At 38.1% G+C, this 20,657-nt stretch overlaps 1 protein-coding gene across 1 annotated transcript in view; it reads right to left on the bottom strand.

The window, feature by feature from the left end:
• Positions 1 to 20,111, bottom strand: part of ENPEP (glutamyl aminopeptidase) — a 99,162-nt gene extending 79,051 nt beyond the window's left edge. Inside the window, exons 1-3 of the mRNA XM_019635984.1 lie at positions 19,175 to 20,111; positions 7,401 to 7,542; positions 5,204 to 5,335 (exon numbers count right to left, since the gene is read on the bottom strand). Coding sequence (XP_019491529.1) covers positions 5,204 to 5,335; positions 7,401 to 7,542; positions 19,175 to 19,863 — 963 coding nt within the window. The 5' untranslated portion in view covers positions 19,864 to 20,111. The remainder of the gene's footprint in view (positions 1 to 5,203; positions 5,336 to 7,400; positions 7,543 to 19,174) is intronic.
• Between the last annotated feature and the right edge of the window lie 546 nt (positions 20,112 to 20,657).

The following is a 20,657-nucleotide window of genomic DNA, read 5'->3' as shown; positions in this document are numbered from 1 at the left end:
GTTCAGCATCTTAGCTGTGGAGGGCAGTGTCACTGGTCCTCATATGTGGGATCCAAACCGGGGCCCTCTGGCGTCCCAAGCCAGTTCTTAACCATTGTGCCACTCGGCCGGCCCCAATTTATACTTCTTAATCCCTTCACCTTTTTCAGTCTGCCCCCAACTCCCTCCTATCTATCATGCCAACAAATCTAGTATCCATTGGACACCATCTATAGTTATTATAATATTATTTCCATTCACCTTCTCCTCCTCCCCCTTTTTAATTTTTCAATTACAGTTGACATTCAATATTATTTTATATTAATTTCAAGGGTACAACACAATGATTAGACATTTACATAATTTAAGAAGTGATCCCCTGACTAGCTTAGTACCTACCTGGCACTATACATAGTTATTACCATATTATTGATTCTGTATGGCTCCGACGCCCCCTGAGTCACCGACCCTTCACTGGAGTTCAAGGTGAGAGCCTGCAAGTGAGTCTGTGTGAGGGCTCTATAAGAGGATGTCTGGGTTTCTCATGGCCTTCTGTCCCACCCAGATGGTTGGAATCCCCACTTTTTTTCACAACCAGATATTGTGAGGGCTCCACTTCCTGGCCAGACTGGGGAACCTGGAGTGGGGCTGGAGCCCTTCACCCCTTTGGGGGGAACCTCCAAGGCTAAGGTATCCCTCCTAATTTTCATCCGTTACAGGGAGGTTTGGGACCAGCGGGTTATGCGTCTCTACCCCTATGACCAGTCTCGATGTGGCTCCTTTATATCATTAGTTACAAAACTTCTGTTCAGCCAGACTTCAGATGGTCCTCCAGGTTGATTGTTCTATATTAGTTGTAATTTTAATGTGTTCACAGAAACAAGCAGGCACAGTGTTTATCTACTCTGCCATCTTGGGTCTCCTCTAAACCTATAATTTTAAAAACTTAAACATATATTCGTAACCTCTATTGTTCTCAATTTGAAAATGAATTGCAGTATATCCCATAGGGAGATTTTGAGCTGAACTTAGTTAATAACATGCCTATTGGGGATGTTATTCTTTCCCATGATATGACTCCTGCAAGAGCAAGAGAAGCACATTTTATTAACTTAAGGGTTATTTCACTTAACCAGAAAGTACTATGATCTCTACATCTTGTACAGTTCATGGTTTTTTGCTTTTGTTTTTTCGGGGATAGAATTCAGTGATTATATTTACTTTAAAACCCAAAGGCCTCAGGCATAGATTTCTTGCCAACAGAGTTGTAAAAAACCCTTTCATCAATGGCTGGCCTCAATTGTTGCTAAATTACTGTGAGTAACTCTTCAAGTTACTCTACTTTTTCAGGATTGAATAAAACTATAATATAACTAATATTCAAGACAGGAGATATGCAGAGTTAAAAGTCTTCTGAGTTACCTTCCAAACTTGGTTACCTTTTTTCTTAACAATTTTTTAGAACTGGGTCCTCCAATATAATTTTTTCTCATGAACAACAAGGGCATTTTAATACAATGACTGGTTCAACTACCAATACCAGCTATGTTCTCTCCAAGTAAACAATTAAGAAGAACATAAGCCTTGATTCTGCGTTTATTTATTTATTTTTAAAACCCCTTTATTGAGGTATGATTGACATACAGAAAGCTATACATATTTGATGTATACAACGTTGTAAGTTTAGGGATATGTATACATGTATACACCTGTGAAACCATCACCACATTCTATGCCAATAAATATATCCATCATGTCTACAAGTTTTCTCCTGCCCTCTTTATTTTATATTTTTTTTAAGATTTTTTTTTTAATTGGAATTGGGGGATGGGAACAGCGCTGGGGAATTGGGGGAAGGGGAACAGACAAGTTGCTGTCCTTTTGTTCTTCAGTCTAGTTGTGGAGGACGTTGCTCACTGGCACAAGTTGGCACCATCATTGCGCTCTTCCTGGGCGAGGCAGATCAGTCGCCAGCTTCTGGACGGCCACTCACTGCCGCTACTGGCCACTCACACTGGCTGCTGGTTACACATGATAGCCCATGGCAACCCACTACAGCAGGGGCTGCAGCCTACACCGTTGGCAACTCACGGCAGCCCAGCTCCAGGTTGAGCTGTTGTTCAGCATCTTAGCTGTAGAGGGCAGTGTCATTGGCCCTCATATGTGGGATCTGAACTGAGGCCCTCTGGCATCCCAAGCCAGCTCTTAACTAACGCGCCACTCGGCTGGCCCTATTTTATATTTCTTTACAGCAGTTTTCAATAGCTCTTAAAGTATTACTGTTTTGTTGTTGTTGTTGTGTTTTATTTCCATCACCTCAAAAAAATTCCATTTTTTTAAATTAAATTTATTGGGGTAACATTGGTTAGTAAAATTATATAGGTTTCTTTTTTTTTTTTAGCTGCGCCATCCTGCCACCTGTTGGCAGCTCAGCGGCAGCTCAGCTCAGGCTAGGAATCGAACCGCTGTTGCTCAGAGCTCGCACTCTTGAGCGAGCTCTTAACCAACTGAACCACTCAGCCAGCCCTATATAGGTTTCAAGTGTACAATTCTATAATTCATCATCTATGTATTGCATTGTGTTCTTGCTAGAAGGGTGAACATACCCAAGAGAGTTTAATCAGGATATTACAGATTCTTGGATTGCACAGTATAATGAGATTATGAATAGCAGGTGATTCATGAATAGAATAACACTGTCAGAAACAGTGCATAAGAATGGTCTTTTGATTCATGAAGTTTCTACTAAAAATGTTGTATTAACAACAGCTACCTAGCTTCATTTTTTTTTTTTTGTAACTGACAAAGCAATATAGGGACTTTGGGTCATGATTATGTTAATAAATTGAAGTTTGATGAACCCCCACTATTCCTAACATACAGAAATAGCAGATGCAATTTTAAAAATTGAAAACCTACAAGACATATCAGGGCTTTAAACAATATAGGCATCTCCACGGAGCTGATAAAAATACAAAGCAGTGGACAGGAACTGAAGTAAGGGTTTATTAGGCTCTGGTTTTGGAAAAATTGGGAACAGGTTTCTGGGGACCAAAGCCAGTGTTTTGGAAATCATGTTTTTAAATTCTGACTACTATTTCTGATTGTTCTCATAGCTTTCTGTTTTTATTTTATGGTGATCGTATCTTCTTGAACCACTGAGTGTAATAATTAAAGGTTGTAGGTGTAAATGTTCGATTTTTTTAATGTTTTTTTTGGGAAATATCTTTTATTTTCTCAATTGTCACCATTAACCCCCACTGTGTCTTGGATTTTCTCTTTTAAGTTGCTTGTTTTCTTCGTATGCCTGCTTGTCTGTTCAGCTCTAAGAATATAGTACTGTGAGGCTGGTGTGGGTTCCCTCTGATTTTACATTTAAGTAGATTTAACTAGTTTGTTTTTTATTTGTAATTCTCTCTGGAGTAGCAAATTGTAGTGGGAACATTTGTGCTTGGGTGTTAGCTGATAGATTTCAATTTAGAGTTAAGTGGATAGAGATCCAGGCAGGGGACATCCTAAACGCCAAAGAGGTGAAATATACTGTGAATCGTCATTCACACTAAATGCCTTAAAGTTCTCCCATAAGGTTCTGTTCAAATTTTAAGGAAAACAGCCCTACAGGTTTTTGCAGAAGGGAAAATGCTGGTTGTTTGTTTTCGATAGGAGGGGCACACATTGCTCAGCTGCACCTCACTTTCACTGAATTCTCCTGACTCAGAATCTCTGGGAAATATCTGAAGGGAGCCTGGCTTTCTGTTGCTCTCTTATCAAATAGATAATCAGAAAGTAATATATTATGACAGTATTATCTTCATTTCCCACCCAATTGAGGAAAACGTCATTGATTTAAGATAGAATGTTACCCATTCAATTTTGATAGAAGAGCCATTTAAGAAATATTTACCACTTAAAGGATACGTCAGGATCTTTTGCCAAACTACATTTTCCATTATGTCATTCCAAATCCTCTATGTAGTAAAATCCATCATTAGAGCTCAGCTAACTAACTGATACAGGCTTTAATTACTCACCCTGCCAGTGCAGCTACACAGTAATAGTCTCTCTAAGCCAATGGTACAAGTGTAGTGCCTTTTACCCCATCTGAAGGTCACATCAAAGCAACATATGTGATAAAGTGAAGACAAAAGTCAGACCAGTCATCATGATATAGAACCCATTTGAAAAGGTCTTTCAAAGTCCCTTTGAAAAATGGACACTCCTCCCTTTGCTATAATTTGGATACAGTATAGGCTGCATACTAAAAATCTAGGTTTAGGATATCTCAGTATCAACCCCTACAATACCAACATTAAGGTAAATTTCCCCGGGGGCTAATTTCACAGGAAATAGAGGAATCTATCCCTTTCCTCCAGTGATTGGTAAAGAGGGAAAGATATTTTCAGAATATCACATTTCAGAAGGCTTAGTAGGGTATAGTATTTAGAAAGAATTTGGAATTTGAGTCTCCACCATTTGCCAACTGGGCGATCTTAAACAAATTACTTAAAGACATTCAATTTTAATTCCCTCATCTTTAAAATGGGGGTGATGATTTCTCCATATATACATTATAAAATATGTAGCACAGAGGTAGAATAACAAACTAAGCAAAATTGGGGCCTCCAAAATGAGAAAAATGATTAGGTACAAGTATTTGGCTTTTTAATAGAAAATTATTGTATTAGTCATCTTGATAAAAAATAAGCTTAGTATTTAGATTTTCTTACACTTTATAAAAAATGCTTTTGAAACTTTGTAGTTGCTTTACTTTGAATAACATATAAAAATGGCACCACAAATCTCTCAGTGCTTAGTTGCTCAAAGGATACTGATCTCCCTTCTAGTTTCCTCCTCCCTCTCTGGACTGTCTGGGACTCCTCCCAAACATATATACTCAACCATCTTACTAAGTTGGGCATGCCCCAATATTTTAATATATTTGTGATGGTGTACTTAGGAGTTAACTTTTAATTTATAGTGCATTTTCACCTTACAATAACTTGAAGCTATGTATTTCTATACCTGTTGTATTAATTTACTTTTTACCTATGTCCTCTTAGCTTAGATTTTTCTATATTGTTCCATGTACCATCAAGCTCACAGACCCTGGTAACTAATGGTCTTTGCTAGTCTGTTGTAGGAAAAAAAAATTATTCAAAAACAGTAGAAAATTCATCACAAATGCATAGGTGATAAATTTTTAAAAATATATAATGTGACTCACAGGTATTCCCCTGTTTGACTTTCTCTCTACGGCGTGAAACTGATGCACAGCAAAGCACACCAGGTAAGTGCTCATGGGGACAGACTTCTGGAAAGTTGTTCGATTCCATTTATCATCGACTGATTCTTCTTTCTGTTGAAAAATGAAAGATAATCTTTTATTTATCAAAAGATCAATCATGTACAAGACAAATGATTGCTCCAAACCTGGCTTTTAGTCATAAGTTTTTTGTCAAAGCTTAGGGGTAAAATATCTTTTTAACCTCTACATGCTGATATAGAAAAGACTAAAGGAAAATTCATTTTATTTTTAGTACTATGAAAGAGTGATTGAGCTATACACTGTAAAAAGTTTCTCAGGGAGAAATGCAATTTTGAATGTGATACAAATTGGACAGGACTTCATTTATCTTTCTACATGAAACACAATCCTGATCATAATACTTGAGGAGATACTGTGATCCCTTAATGAAGACTAGGCTAGTGCTCAATGCCTTGCACTCAGGAAGAGCTAAGTAGGTATTTGCTGATTTGACTATGTGCAGGAGAGTAACAGCTCTACCAGGCATAGCAGGATGTTGGATTTTGTTTTCCGTCTCCGGCTGTCTACATCGAAGACCCAAGGTATGGTCACTAAAGTCACTGCCTTGGTTGCCATGGAGAGACAGAGGATTCCATTGCTTGATGCAACTACTGATCCCATCTGTCTGGTTTTCTGTCCATGCCAGCTTTGCTTTTCTCACTGCCAATCACAGTCCTAATACTTCATCAGCAAAAACTTGCCCAACTCTTGCTACCCATTGTTTAAACATTTCCATATGCCCTGAAGCTACACAGTAAGTCACACCATGATGAGAAGCTTTAAAAAGGGATTAAATGAGGAAAGCTAAACTAGAATCAATGCAGCATTGACAAGGCAAATATGCTTGTGCTTGTATGGGAGTGTTGGAGCTCTAGAAAAGTAGAATACTCTCCAATAGAAACCTGCAGGTTTAGTTTTGATGTCCTAATGACCCAGAATATTCTCTTTTCCAAGACTTTCAGGAGTATACTCTGCAAAAGGAAAAGGTTATATAGGGAGGTCTTAAGCAGAAGTTAGTAAAGTTTGCATGCTTTCTCTTTCCCCCTTTACTTTACCCCTTCCATGCCAAGATATTCTAATGGCATTTTGCCCTGATCCAATCTTCTGGATTGGTGTGTCACACTTTTAAGTTTATCCTAAACTCTTTCTTCTCCAATCAAAAGTCACTCAGGCCCCTGATACTAGAAGAAAACAAGTTGATAAACTAATTCACACTGAGGCATGGATGGTTGATGGCAGTTTACTTTTTAACCCTTTTAAGATTTTGTGTGTTTTATTTTGTTCTTGTTTTTTTGTGGAATAGTTATAATTAAAAGGGATGCATTTCAGTGATGATATTTCAGATTGTAGATCAGGAAGATGGGAGATGTAATTTTGGCAGGGTATCCTTCTGATACTAGGTAAATAAGAATTATATCTAAGGATGAGCCTGACCCTTTTACATGTCAAATGTTTAAGGCATAATAAACCTCAGCTTTGAGATAGGGACACTTTAGTTAACTACATTATCTATTACCCATAATGGGGATGAGGAGCAGTAACAGGGGAAAGAGTCTTATATTAATAATTGTACAGACAAAACTTATTGTAGCCTATTTTTTTTTAACAGTCAATGAGCTTGCTTCATTCATCAGAAAATCTACGGGCATGCTGTTTCCCAGAGTTGGCGTCTATACTCCAATATTTAAGTGATGATATTTTTCAGTATCTCTACCTTAAAAACTGGGTTTATAGTCAAATAAAAACCAAGATTAGTGATGAGACACTTAAATATTTTTAAGTCTGTAATTCCAATAGTTTGCCATTAATTTGTCATGACTGGAGACTCTTTGCTTTAAGTAGAGACCAGCTGATGTATATCTACTGTATTCTCTCTTGCTTAGAAAACCCAGCATTGCTTTTTGACTGGACTGTGATCTCTTGGGTTAAAGACATCTAGGACTCAAAAAAAGAAAAGAGATTGCCAAAATGTGTTTTGAAACTTTGAAACTAAAATAAGTTATTAGAACACAATTACTTTTAGAATTCAGTAGGATTCTCTCCTAGCAAAGTGGGTAATTTACCTGATATTTTAAATAGACTATTTGCATAAACAAAAAAATTTTTAAATACTCACCTCCACTGGCATATTTGAAAGTGCCTTATAGTCTTTGGGGTGGATGATAGATATTGTGTAAGTTGCCTTTTTGTTGGGCTCATCAAAACACGGGAAGGATTTCCTGGCATCTGTTGGTTCATGATCAGTGGCTGCTATGCTCCTTAGAAACAAACACACAAACAAACAAAACACATGTTGCCTCTTCTGAAAGCCCCTATATTTCTATTCCTATGGAAAAAATCAACTACGTAATTGTAACCATTACATTTCTTAAAATGAGTTTCCACCCAAAAACTATCGAATAGTTACCCAAGTCTTTTCTGGAATTTTTAGGTTAACAAATAAATGAAAATTCAGAGACTGCTTCAAATATTTTTCTATGAATACTTAGACATTTTGGTGTCATCATTAAAAATATGTGAAAAGTAGATGAGCAAAAATAAACCAATTATAAGCTATCACTCTCTTCACCCCAAAGCTATAGAACAAGTAGATTAAACAAGGCAACTGGAAGGCTTGTCTCTAGCTGCCCTTGTGAGAGTGAGCAGCTATGTTCTGTCACAAAGTAGGGGAGCATATCCCAGAGTCCCAGCTCCTGTCCCTAATAGCACGTTCTTTTTTTTTTTTTAAGATTTTATTGGGGAATTGGGGAAGGGGAACAGACAAGTTGCTGTCCTTTTGTTCTTTAGTCTAGTTGTGGAGGACGTCGCTTCACTGGCCCATGTTGGTATTATCATTGTGCTCTTCCTGGGTGAGGCAGTTGCTCACCGGCCATTGGACAGCTGCTCATGGCGGCTCACGGCAGCTCACAAAAACTCACACCAGCTGCCCAGCCAGCCCCTCCACAGCCTATGCCGTCGCCAGCAACTGATGGCAACCCAGCTCCAGGTCAAGCTGTTGTTCACCATGTTAGCTGTAGAGGGTGCAGCGTCACTGGCCCTCATATGTGGGATCTGAACTGCGGTCCTGCTGCTCAGAGCTGGCACCCCAAACTAACTCCTAACCAACGCACCACTTGGCAGGCCCACATTCTTTCTTATTTATGTTACACTGGAGGAAAAAAAAAAGTCTCAGTTTCATTTCCATGCAAAGGCAACGTTCTGAGTAATCTCCCAGGTGAAGCAAATTTTGGCCATGTTTAAAGCCCATTTTTGAGAAGAGAAAGCATTTTTTTATGGTTCTAATTAGGCATTACTTATGGTGAAAATGTTAATGTTTAATGTTTCCGTCATTTCAATGTGGAAATGTTTTTTCTGAGTAACTGTTAAAAAAAACAATGAATATATACTTTGTATGTGTAGTCATATCACAGTAACATAGTATTATTGTACAATTGTTCATTAGATGACTAAGCAAAGTAAAAAATATAAAAGAAAGGAAAAGTAAAAAATGTTGACTTATATACATTAATAATTTGTGTAAGGAAAATATTTTGTCCTTCAAGATTCTCAGGGACTAAGGAAGGTATATTATAAAGATTACCAAGCTAAATTGTTATATCATTCATTCATCTAACAACTATGTATTGAATCCCTTCCTTACACACATACACACACACACACACACACACACACACATTTGTCAGGCATTATTCGAGGTGCTGAGGGAATAATAATGGCAAAATAGATAGATAGGTAGATAGATAGATAGATAGATAGATAGATAGATAGATAGATAAATGAGAATGATAAGAGCTCTATAGAAAATAAAAGGGGGAGTAACAGACAATGACTCAGGAAAAGTGGTGCGTAACAGTAGGTAGAGTACTCAGGGACGATCTCTTACAGTAGGGATGGTTTGCTGAGATCTGAATGATGAGAAAAAGCCAGACAGGTGAATGTGTTTAAGGAAAATGTGTTCTAGCAAAGGGAACAGCAAGTGCACAGTCTCTGAGGTGGAAAAGAACTTAAAGTGGTTGAGGACCTGAAAGGTATACAGTGTGGCAGAAGTATAGTGAACCAGAGGGAATGGGTAAAAGAGGAGTTCGGTGAGGTCTGCAGAGGCCATGGAAAGAGTCTGAATTTCATTTTGGTTCAAGGAGGTATTATATACATTAATTTACCAAAAAAATAATATGCTATAGGTCAACAATAATCTATAAGAAATTAAAACATTTTTAAATTTCTTTTTAAAAACTCTATAGATATAAAAATTGCTTGTTAAAAACTCAGCCAAGAAAACTAATCTATGTAAAAAATAAAACCAGAAAAGTGGCTGTCTTGGGAGTTTGTTGACTGAGGGAGGCGCTTTTTGGGATAACTGAAAAAAATCTGTATCTTCATAGAAGTGTGGGCAACAAAGATGTATGCATTTGTCAAAATTCATTGAATTGTAGCCATTAGATTTGTGCATTTAATGCATATAGATTTTACCCCAAAATAACTGTAAATCAATATTGAGCTCTAATAAGTAGTTTGTGTTGTTGCAGTGGTATGGGGTAGCAATTCAGAAACAACCTTCTTTGTATGTTAGGCATGAGGAAATGTAAAAAGGAAAGTGAATAATGGAAAGCAGGTTTCTCACTGTTGGGGAAGAGGATTATATATTTGTAAAGGGGGAAGATTAGAATGTACCCTTGGTTTTGAATTGTAATTACAGGTTTGGTATGTATTGATTTTTCATATAGATATAGGTAGATGGATATAAAAATACACACAGAGATACATATTTCCTAGCTTTGTCTGCTGACCAAGACTAAATGCAATGACAAGCTTGTAGCAATGAGCACAGCTAGTTCCCAGAGGATCATTTCTAAATACCACTCTCAACTAAAAGGAACCATGATTCCTCAGAGAAATGGCTGATTCTGCTGCTGGGTCAGGAGAAGCCCAAGATGACCCTGGAATATCTTGCTATGCCAAAAAGTAATGAAGGTCTCAAAGAATCATGGGAACATGTAAATAGGACAAAGGAGTCTGCTTGAGGTGACTACTACTAGCCAAATCTGGGGGAACTAGAACATCAAAATAAACAATGGGATTATAAACCAGTGAATAAAATAAAAATCCAAGAAGCCTTACGCTGATAAAAAATATGCATAAATAACTAAGTGGGGGAGAAGAGAAAGCTGTTCTTCTTCACCTCCCCCACCCCACCCGATCAATACATGACTCTTATTGCATCTTTAAAATATCACACATAAGTCTGAGAATCACTTGACATCTTGGTGTTTCTGTAGCTGGACAACTTAGATCCTGTTCATCAGCCTGCTGTACTGTTCCTTTTTCAGAAACAGATACCATCCAAAAATTTTCTGATATCCTTATTTTTAACTGTTGTGTCTTGTTGAATCAAAACAGCTGAATTAGATAACAAGTTCAATATCATTTCCTTCAAGATTTAACTCATTTTTCTGGCTTGAGATACTGAACAAGCAACACCTGACCTCATCTGAACCCTGCGGATGTATTTTTCACCCAAGAAATTTCAAATTTCAGCAAGAGAACCACTCTCCTGAATAACAACGTTGATGGGGAAGTGAGTGTTCACTGACCTCATCTTGTAACGAAGCCCAATGTGACACCCTCGGTCATGTGCTGTATGTGACTACAGATAGTGCGAACACTAGCCAGTTCCTTCCTATTTCCCCACCACTTGTCAACCCGGAGCCTCTTCTTTTTCTTTCCAAGGAGACTGAGTTCTACATTGATGTAGTTGAAGTCCCTCCGCAGGGTGCCTCTGGGGCCCTGCATAATAACTGTGCGTTCCTTCAGAGTGATGATGTCCACGTTTTCTGGAATGTCCACAGTCTGATTTCTGAGAATGGTCTTCACCCTTGCAATAGATTCAGCAAAAAGCGGGAAAGCTCTTCTTTACAATAAGTTGCTTACTAATAATTTTAAGAGGAATGATAACTTATAAAATCATCAGCAGATGCCAAAACAAATGGATGAAAGTTTGATGAGGAAAGGGATATTTGAAGAGTTTCAAAGAATCTCTCTGACAATTACTTACAAAGGGAAACATTGTAACTCTACAATGGAGAAACATGTTGGATACCACCTTAAATAAGTGAACAAAGATAATAACATCCTTAATCATAATACAAGGCAACATTATGTAATTTCCTGAGAGGGACACAGCATCACTTCTGTGAGATACTTGCCAAAATGCTGAACTTGCATTCTTAAATCGTGACAAAAGCCAGGCAAGCTAAAATCGAGGGACATTCTCAAAATAAGTCAACTGGAGTCTTCAAAAATATCACGGTTGTGAAACACAAAGAAAGGCTAAGGGACTGTTCCAATTTAAAGGAGCCTAAAAAGGTATAACACTAAATGTAATGCATGAATCCAGACTGGCTCCTGGACTGGGAAAAAAAAATTTTTTTTCTCTTTAAGCCAAAAGTTTCAGGAAAATTTAATATTAACTCATTCATTTTATATTTAAGTTCATGAATCACACTTACATTACGTCCCTGGTAAAAATTCTGAAAGGCCATAGAAAAGGGTCACCGCCAGAACAGTGTCTGTCCATGGACACTTGTTTGCTTGCCAACCCCAAACAGAAAAGCCTGCACCAGCACCCTCTGGGAAAATCCACCTTTGACTCAAAGAGATGTTGTTCAGTGATGGTTATTACAGTCCCAGCCACACCATCAGCTCACCAGGAAGTCTGAGGAGTGGAAGCAGGTAGCCAGAAAGACAGGACCTTCCTCTCACCAGGAAGCAATTCTACCTTCAAGTAAGAGATGGTGACTTGGTGCCACGGGAGGACATTTTTGGGTTAACTGATGAAATCTGATTATGACAGGATTAGATAATTGTATTATATCAATGTTAAATTTCCTGATTTTACTAACTGTGCTGTGGTTATGTCAGAGAATGTTCATGTACTTAAAAAATACATACTGAATGTTACGAGGTAAAGGGAATCAGTATTTCAGTGTACTTAAAGGGAGAGAGAGACATTGAGGGAGAGAGTGAGAATAGGATAAAATCTAAACAATTGGTGAATCTGGGTAAAGTTTCTAGGAGTTCCTTGTACTATTCTTACAACTTTTTTGTAAGTTTGAAATTATTTCAAAATATAATAAAAAGTTACTCACAAAAGCCTCAGCCAAGAATTTATTCTTTAAAAGAGTAATTACTGATGAGCTTTTGTGATGATAATTTAATTAGTGAATTGTAGTTCTAACACCATGCAGATTGCAGTGAATTGTAAATACATCAAAATATAAAGAAACTTGTACACTTTCCTGGGGTACTAAGGTTTTATAATAAACTGCACCAAGTTCCAATCCCATGTTTAGTGAGCTGCCTTTTTCTTCTGAATTCTTCTGGCTTTTGATTTCTTCCAGACAGAGGAAAAGGAAAAGCCACCCTACAAGAATGCTGCAGCTTAGTCACAACTCAGAAATAAGCCAGCTAACTAATTTGGGAATATAAGTGTGTGTCTGTGCGTGCGCACGTGCATGCGTGCACAATGAGGGTGAGGAGGGAGAGAAATTTTACTTTCCTAAGAAATAGCCATGGGATAGGTTTTCAAATACTCTCTTCTAGTCTCTGCTCTATACTCGAGTACCCAAGAGAGAGAAGAATTTTCAGTCCTTTCCTCATCTTTCTTTAAAAGAGATTGTATTTGATTATAGACAAATATTGCCCTCCTAAATGACAGTATCTCTGGAAACTCAGAGATACTTTGGAAATAGAATATATCAAAATTAGAGATCTCTGTGTGGTGTGTTTGGTCCTGTCAGTGAATGTTAATCATGGCAAACCCACTCAGTTACACTAATATGGACATACACGGGTATAAGTAAAACGACATTCATCAACCATGGCTACAAAATGAGCATTTTTTTTAAAAGTGTAGAGCCAATATGATATTACAGGGAAATCCTCCTCTAAGAATAAAACTTTCTGAATTCTAATCCTACTTCAGTCCCTCAAGTGTGATCTTGCACAAATTACAAAACCTACGATACTTAGTGCCCTTGTTTACAAAAGCCGGTTACCAAAGCACATTTGGCATCTTTACAGGGTTATAGGGGAGCAAAAGGGTAGGTCACATGTAGTCATATATTTCAAACTCTCTTGAAATTTACTTATTGGGATGAGGATATATCTCATCCTATTTTCTTAAACTCCAGAAGGCTAACTATTCTTTCTTTTTTTAAAAGAGATTTTATTTAGGAATTGGGTAAGGGGAACAGCCAAGTTGTCCTTCGGTCTTACTTGTGGAGGGCACAGCTAGCTCAGCTCCAAGTCCAGTCGCCATAGGGCAGCTCAGCTAAAGGTGCTGGGTTCAATCTTAGTTGCAGGTGGGCTTAGCCCCCATCCCATGTGGGAGTCGAACTGTTAACTTTGTTCTTAGGAGTATGTCCTCTCACCAGCTGAGCCATCCTGCCACCTGTTGGCAGCTCAACAGCAGCTCAGCTCAGGCACAGCTCACTGGCCCATGTGGGAATTGAACCGGCACCCCTGTTGCTCAGAGCTCGCACTCTTAACCAACTGAGCCACTCAGCTGGCCCTTAACTATGCTTCTGATGTAGCACTTTCCACAACCAACAGACTTTAAAATTCATTCATTAGACAGATATATCTCTACTGGAACAATTGTTTTTTTTTAAATTTGTGTATAAACACTATAGGCAATATAACGATTTTTAAAAATGGTAACTTGTTATTTTTCTCATGAACACCTGAATAACTCAAAAGCTCCTATTTATATATGCTAAAGTCCTTACAAGTTACTAAAGTTTTGTAAATATGTGCAAATTTGAAAACAAGGCATATGAGATAACAGTACAAACAATTTTAGACCACAACTTCTTTGGGAAGGTTTTATTAAGTGATCAAAACTTTCTTTTTAAAATCAGATGAACTGTGCTGCAAATTAATCGAAAAAACTGGGCTGATAGCACAATATGTTCAGGAATGACTCTTGGGCATGTCCTAAATAATTACAATGCCAGGCAACCATGCTGAGGTAAACTACTTTTCCACTAGGGCCTCTCTAGGCCATGTTAATCAGTCACTTTCGAGGCCCAGCACATTAAAAATATAATTCTGTGTAGTTTATTAATTTGTAAAAGGGAAGAACATTCTTCTGACTGCCCTGAGTGCATCACATCAAGGTGACTTTAGAGAAAGCTGAAGAGAAAGTAGGTGATGCAAGTCACAGACCAGTTAATCAACTTAAGAAAACAAACCAAAGGACTTGATTATCTCATAAATCATCTGGCATACTGTGTCCAGTGAAGACTCTCAGGCTATGTTCAGCAATTTAATAACTTAATCCAGCAAAATAAATAACAAGATCTGAGTGAAAACCTTAAACAAAGGGCTTCTGATGCAAGTGAGGCAGCCACAATTTCTAAGTGTCTCTGCAGACTAAAGGAAAGGTTCCAGAATTAAGTAGGGACGCTAATCAGTGGAAGACAACCCACCGAGCTTATTCAGATTACAACATATTTTTGGTGGTATGAATGAACCAGTTAATTACTTAACTTTATTTTCCAATTGCTTTTTTTTTTCTCTGCAGAAGACAGTCAAGGTCAAGTAAAATTTCTTTCTTATGGGTTTTCCAGAGTTGTCTCTAGCAAGCCTCTTCATATAAACCCACAAGCTAATTTCTTCTTCCCACTCTACTTTTCTGACTTAATGCCTTTCCTTTGTAACCTTCTCATTTGCCTATTGAAATCCCACCATAATATACAATTCAGCATCAATCCTACCAAAGCCACAAAGAACACCCAGAAAACCCAAAAGGTCCCCCTTTTAAATTTCTGTCAATTCCAATGATTTCTAGTCCTTAAAGTATGAAGACTGTGTTCCTAAATCAAAAAAAGATTTACCAACTCCTCTTCCCTTCAATGAGATGGGCAGAAAAGGAACCAAGGAAAATTTTCCACCCTGACGGAGTGGGAAGGTAAAAGATGTCATTGGTGGAAGTTGGACTCCTTTACGGGAAAGGGATGCCAGAGGACATTAGTAGTACGTATAAAGGTCTGTATGAAAATGTTTCTATGTATACATTCAAAAATATTTGAGCGCTCCCTGTGTGCTAGGCAGTTAATAAGAGAGAGAGCCTCCTCTCGAGAACCACAGAAGAGTCCACAATCACATTAGGTTGGAAACCTGCAACTGTGGTGGTCTCTGGAGATTCATACTGGACACTGTCATATAAAAGTCCTGAAAAGTCCTACCATTAAAAAAACACACACATACAAAAACACATCATTTTTAATTTAGTTTTACTTCCCAAACTAATTTGACCACAGAGCCCTCCCCTGCTTTGGTTCTCGCAGAATCTATTAATATCTCATGCAACTAGAGTGCTGTGGAACATACTTGGGGAAATGCTGTATAAGAGCAATTCAAATGCTGAGAAAAATGCTGAACCTGGGAGAGAAGAAAATTTTGTTATCCACTTTGGAGATCTGAGTAGAAGGGATTCTGTCTGGGAAAAGAAAACTGAAAACTGGGTGGGGGAGTTTGGAGGTGTGGGCAGAGAAACATTCCAAAGGTTTCAATCCTTTTCAGTGGTTTTCCTCAGACTTTAAAAAACAGACCAGAGAGTCTGTTCACTTTTAAGTTTTAAAGTCACTTTTAAGTTTCTTAAACTTTGCAACTCTGTCCACAGCAAGATCATGTGGATACTATTCCTAGGGAACGCTAAGCTGGCTCCACCTTCTTCTCCAACTCTCCTTTATCTCAGAATTTTGAGGAAAAGAAGCTCAGATAGTTGTCTCCCTTCTGTGAAGTCCAAGTCCTGGTTGTATTTGCAGAAATCAAGTAATTTTGGTTACTACTGACTGCAGTCATGTTTATTTTGCATTATGGTCGCCACAATAATATCCCAAACTGCTAATACTCAATCCTGGAGTTAAGTTTTATATTAAGGCAAAAATATCAGAGAATATAATTTTGACTGCATACTTGAAATATATGACTATACTAGTATTTTAAATTGTATTAACATCAAATATTATAAAACCCACTTTATAATGTGAAAGGATGGTACTGCTCCAGTGAACTCTCTCTTGTAGTCCTTATATAGACACTGGGGATGGGAACCCCTAGAGGCTGTCTTGTCAAAATGTTAATTCACAAGCTTGAAAAAAAACAACACACTTTTCTCATATGCTTGAAATATTTTGTAACAAAAAAACCCAAAACATATTCCTGTTAGCCTAAATGAAGTTATTGAGTATGCACCAGAACAGTTCCAAAGCGTGTATGCAGTGCAGAACTGGCAGTATCCTGTGTAATGTGAGAGTCTCAACTGCTACCAATGAAAATAGACAAACTCAGGGAGACTAATCTTCACTGAGATCCGAACTGAGCACCAGGCTTCTTTGCTAATCATGCTGTCCTTTAGTATTTTCTGACCAACAACTAATGTAGCTGAGTTTCAGAATGTCAGCTCTCACGTTTGTGTTTTATGGTAAAATTAAGTGGTGCAGTAAAATAATCCAAAGAATCAGAGTGAATAATATATATTTTAGTATATAGTACTTTTAAAAATATATAAAGTATGTAACAGAAATTTATTAATGGAACTGTACTCCATGTTTGTTTGGCCTTCCTGCGGTGTATAGAATTTTTATAAAATATTTTGATGGCTTAACTTGGATGAAATGTCTATTGTTTCACAGCCTAAAAAGCAGTTTTAAAGTCTTAGCAATAATCATTTAAAATTTTTAACTTATTTTCACTTTACACTATTGAATTTTTAGAATCCTTAAAGGTGGTGGATATTCATCAGAATAGTATGCCTTTTCCTCCACCGAAGTGAGAACATTTTCAAAAATCATTTATCGTAAGTGGGGCTCAGAGAAATAGGTACTTTCATTCATTATTGGTGGATACATAATTTAGGACATACTTTTTCAAAGTCAGTTTAGAAGCACACACAAATACACATGTGCATGCACATGTTTTTTATATATATATGTGTGTGTGTGTGTGTGTGTGTGTGTGTGTGCTTACATATACATGTGTGCATGCATTGATACATAGATAGTTTGGACCATTTTCCTAAGAAATATTAGAAAATGTTATATGCACTCATACATAGTTTTTTATAGGGATGTTTATTACATTTTATAAGTGTTTATAGGTAAAAAAAAAAGTAGGAGCAATTTAAATACCAAGTTTAATGGGAAAATTGAATAAATTTCATTATATCCATACAATGAACTATCATGTATCAATTAAATCATTTGTGCAAGAGTACCAAACAACATGTTAAAGCATTGATATATCCTACAAACATATTACACAATACTATGTACAGCATGATGTCATGTTTGTGTCCAGAAAAAATACTAGAAGAGTATCTGCCTAAATATTAACAAGGACTATACTTGAGTGATAGACTTATAAATGGATTTTTATTTTTTATTATAATTTTCCTTGTCTTTCAAGTTTTCTGCAGTGAATATGAGTTGTTTATGAAATAAACAAAACAAATGTTACAAGTTTCTGGATATATTCATACCCTTTATGTCCTAACATGAGGAAATAAACAGATACACACTTAAAAATATACGTAATTACAACTATGTTCTTTTCTGACTTGTTTATAGTAATAAAATACTGGAAGCAACTCAAATATCTGACGTTAGGGAATTGGTTTTAAAAAATAACAGTGCATTCATGCAATGGAATATTGCACATTCTTTAAAATCAGATTCTTTAAAATATTTAAGAATGAGGGAAAATGCTTATAATATATTGTTTAAAAGGTATATAGATAGATGCATACATAGACATACTATGATTCCAATTTTGATTGCCTAGAAAAATATTAGAATTACATTAACATGTTAACCGGGGTTACCATTGGATGGTGAAAGTGCTTATAGTTTCTTTTGATTTTCCATTTTTATAATTTTTTACGCTTTCAACATTTATAATTTTTATAAACAGAAAAATGTAAACAACAAAGACGTTTGCTTTATTACTAGTGTATTAAGATACACCATCTATATGAGCATGATCCCTTCAAATTTTTTTTCAAACTAGCATTTCTGCTTTATGTATTAGTGTACCACACAGTAAGATAGGGATATTTAAATATTTTCTTTTAGTCCTTGGATCTCTCTGACAAACGGTAGGAAGAATTATGACCAAAAGGTTTGCTTTGCTCTGTAGGTGCTTAAAACAGCACGGGAAAGGGATGCTCAGTAGGCTGGCCCCAGAATCACATTTCTGAACTATGATATTAAGGTTTCTTAATCATTTAGCTGTTCAGAATCTGAGTAAGTAAAGGTCAAAGTAGTTTCAAGTTCAGTGACACCTCAGATGTAGCCTTCTTCCATGTTACAAGGGCCACGCCAGCAGTCTGAAGGTTTTTTGAGATCGTTAAGAGAGTTTATGCCTTTAACATAGCTCTGTTAATAACCTTTGAATGATTGTCAAGGCAAGTAACCATCTATGCTAGACTCAGGAAATGGAATTGTGGATACACGCACGCACGCACACACTCAGAAGACTGTGGGGGAGGAACAATGTTTTTATATCCTTAATCATTCAATATATTTTTTGTTGTTGCAAAAGGCTTTACATTATCATTGCATGCTGCATTATGGGCAATAAGCCCAAAGATTTATCTATGTGCTAGCACTGATTTTTTTTCCCCCGCACTCCGTGCAACTCATAAGCTTTAAAAAATACAACAGGGCAAGAATTTTTGCTTCCCAGATAACAGGCAGAACTGACACCAAGTTTAGATAAAGATCAGACCAATAAAATAATTAAAAGGTGCAAAGTGCAAAGGAAAGCAAAAGGAATGGAAAGTAAATTTGTGAGTGTAGGGGAAATACAGCAAGAGTTAATACTTACTTGATTTGTCCTTTCTCCACGTACGTCGTTCTATAAAATCCCACGAGCGAGCCGTTCAGCCAGCCAGCAAACTCCATGGTCAGGAGGTAGGGATCCTCGGCCCCGCTGGGGGCGAGCTCTTCCTCTGCCTCCAGCACCACATACTCCTGCTTCGCGTACTCGAAGCACCGCCGGACTCGCACCTGCGCCCCGGAGCGCCGCTTCAGCACCGGGAGCCGGCTGATCTTGGTCTCCCGGAGGTGCAGCCACAAGTGCCGGGTGGACGCACTCACGTTGATGGTGATGGTCACACTGCCCGTGTACGTGTCCTCCTCCAACACGGGCTTCATCTCCAGGTCGTAGTGCATCGGGTTGATGAAGTCCGGCAGCCTGAAATTCTTCCAGGCTCCACTTTCATCGTCACTGGCAGGGCAGACCCCCTGGTCCTGGGGAGGGTTCGCCGTGGGAGGACCCTGGGTAGAGCTCGCCGTGGGAGGACCCTGGGTAGAGCTCGCCGTGGGAGGACCCTGGGTAGAGCTCGCCGTGGGAGGACCCTGGGTAGAGCCGTCTTCCGTAGGGCCACACGATCTGGTCAAGCCCACGGAAAGTCCTACTATCAATCCTACACCCACCACCACCGCGCAGATAATGGCCACATGTCTCGTTTTAATGCAGTATCTCTTCGAGTCTTCTGCCTCCGCGAAGTTCATTTTTGTTTCCAAAGTAAAATGTGACACATGAAAGAATGTTAAGTTTAACTAACGTCAGCAGACGTCCTTTTAAAATTGGAAGGAATGCCCTGGTTTGGCAGCCTGTTTTCGTTTTTCCCACACCTCTCTGGCTTCTGGCGTCTTTCCCTCTCTCCGCACGTTCCCACCAGCCACTCAAGGATGAATGCGGAAACGGGAGTGTGGGGCGGGTAGAAGAGGAGCGGAGCAGAAGGAGGAGGACTGACGAGAAAATTGTCACAGCTCCCTTATAAACCGTGCTCCCCCACCCGCACCCCCGGCGCTGGAAGGAGTTAAATATAAAACAGCGCTTAGCTTATCAGCCAACAGGAGGGGGATCTTTTGCCAAAGCTCTGTCAGCAGCTTTCAGGGAGAGAACGTTTGAGGAAGAGGTGTGCTTGCAATAGAAAAACTCAACCTTTATCACTGGGTCTCTAGCTTCTTCCTGTTGTGCTTACAATCTCTCTCTTAACCAAAGGGCTTCTTGAATTTCAGCTATAATATTTTATTAGGTAGCTTGCCAAAGAAGTTAAGTGTTTTGGTTTCATTCTTTTCCCTCATATTATGTAAACATTCAGACCCTGCCTTTTGCCAAAGTTATACCCTGGAATTGGATACTCAGTGATACATAGATTCAAGGATCACGTAGGTACTCAGTAAATATTTGTTGAATTGGTGGATAAGTAAAGCATGGCCAGGTAACCCTAAATGAGTTCAGTGGATGCTGGATGAAAGAGAGGAGGGAACATGAAGGAATTAGCCAAAGCAGTACTGGA

The sequence above is a fragment of the Hipposideros armiger genome, unplaced genomic scaffold (genome assembly GCF_001890085.2).
Source record: "Hipposideros armiger isolate ML-2016 unplaced genomic scaffold, ASM189008v1 scaffold_26, whole genome shotgun sequence".
Lineage (NCBI taxonomy): Eukaryota > Metazoa > Chordata > Mammalia > Chiroptera > Hipposideridae > Hipposideros > Hipposideros armiger.
The sequence above is the reverse complement of the archived record's forward strand: the minus strand, read 5'-3'. Positions and strand labels throughout refer to the sequence as shown.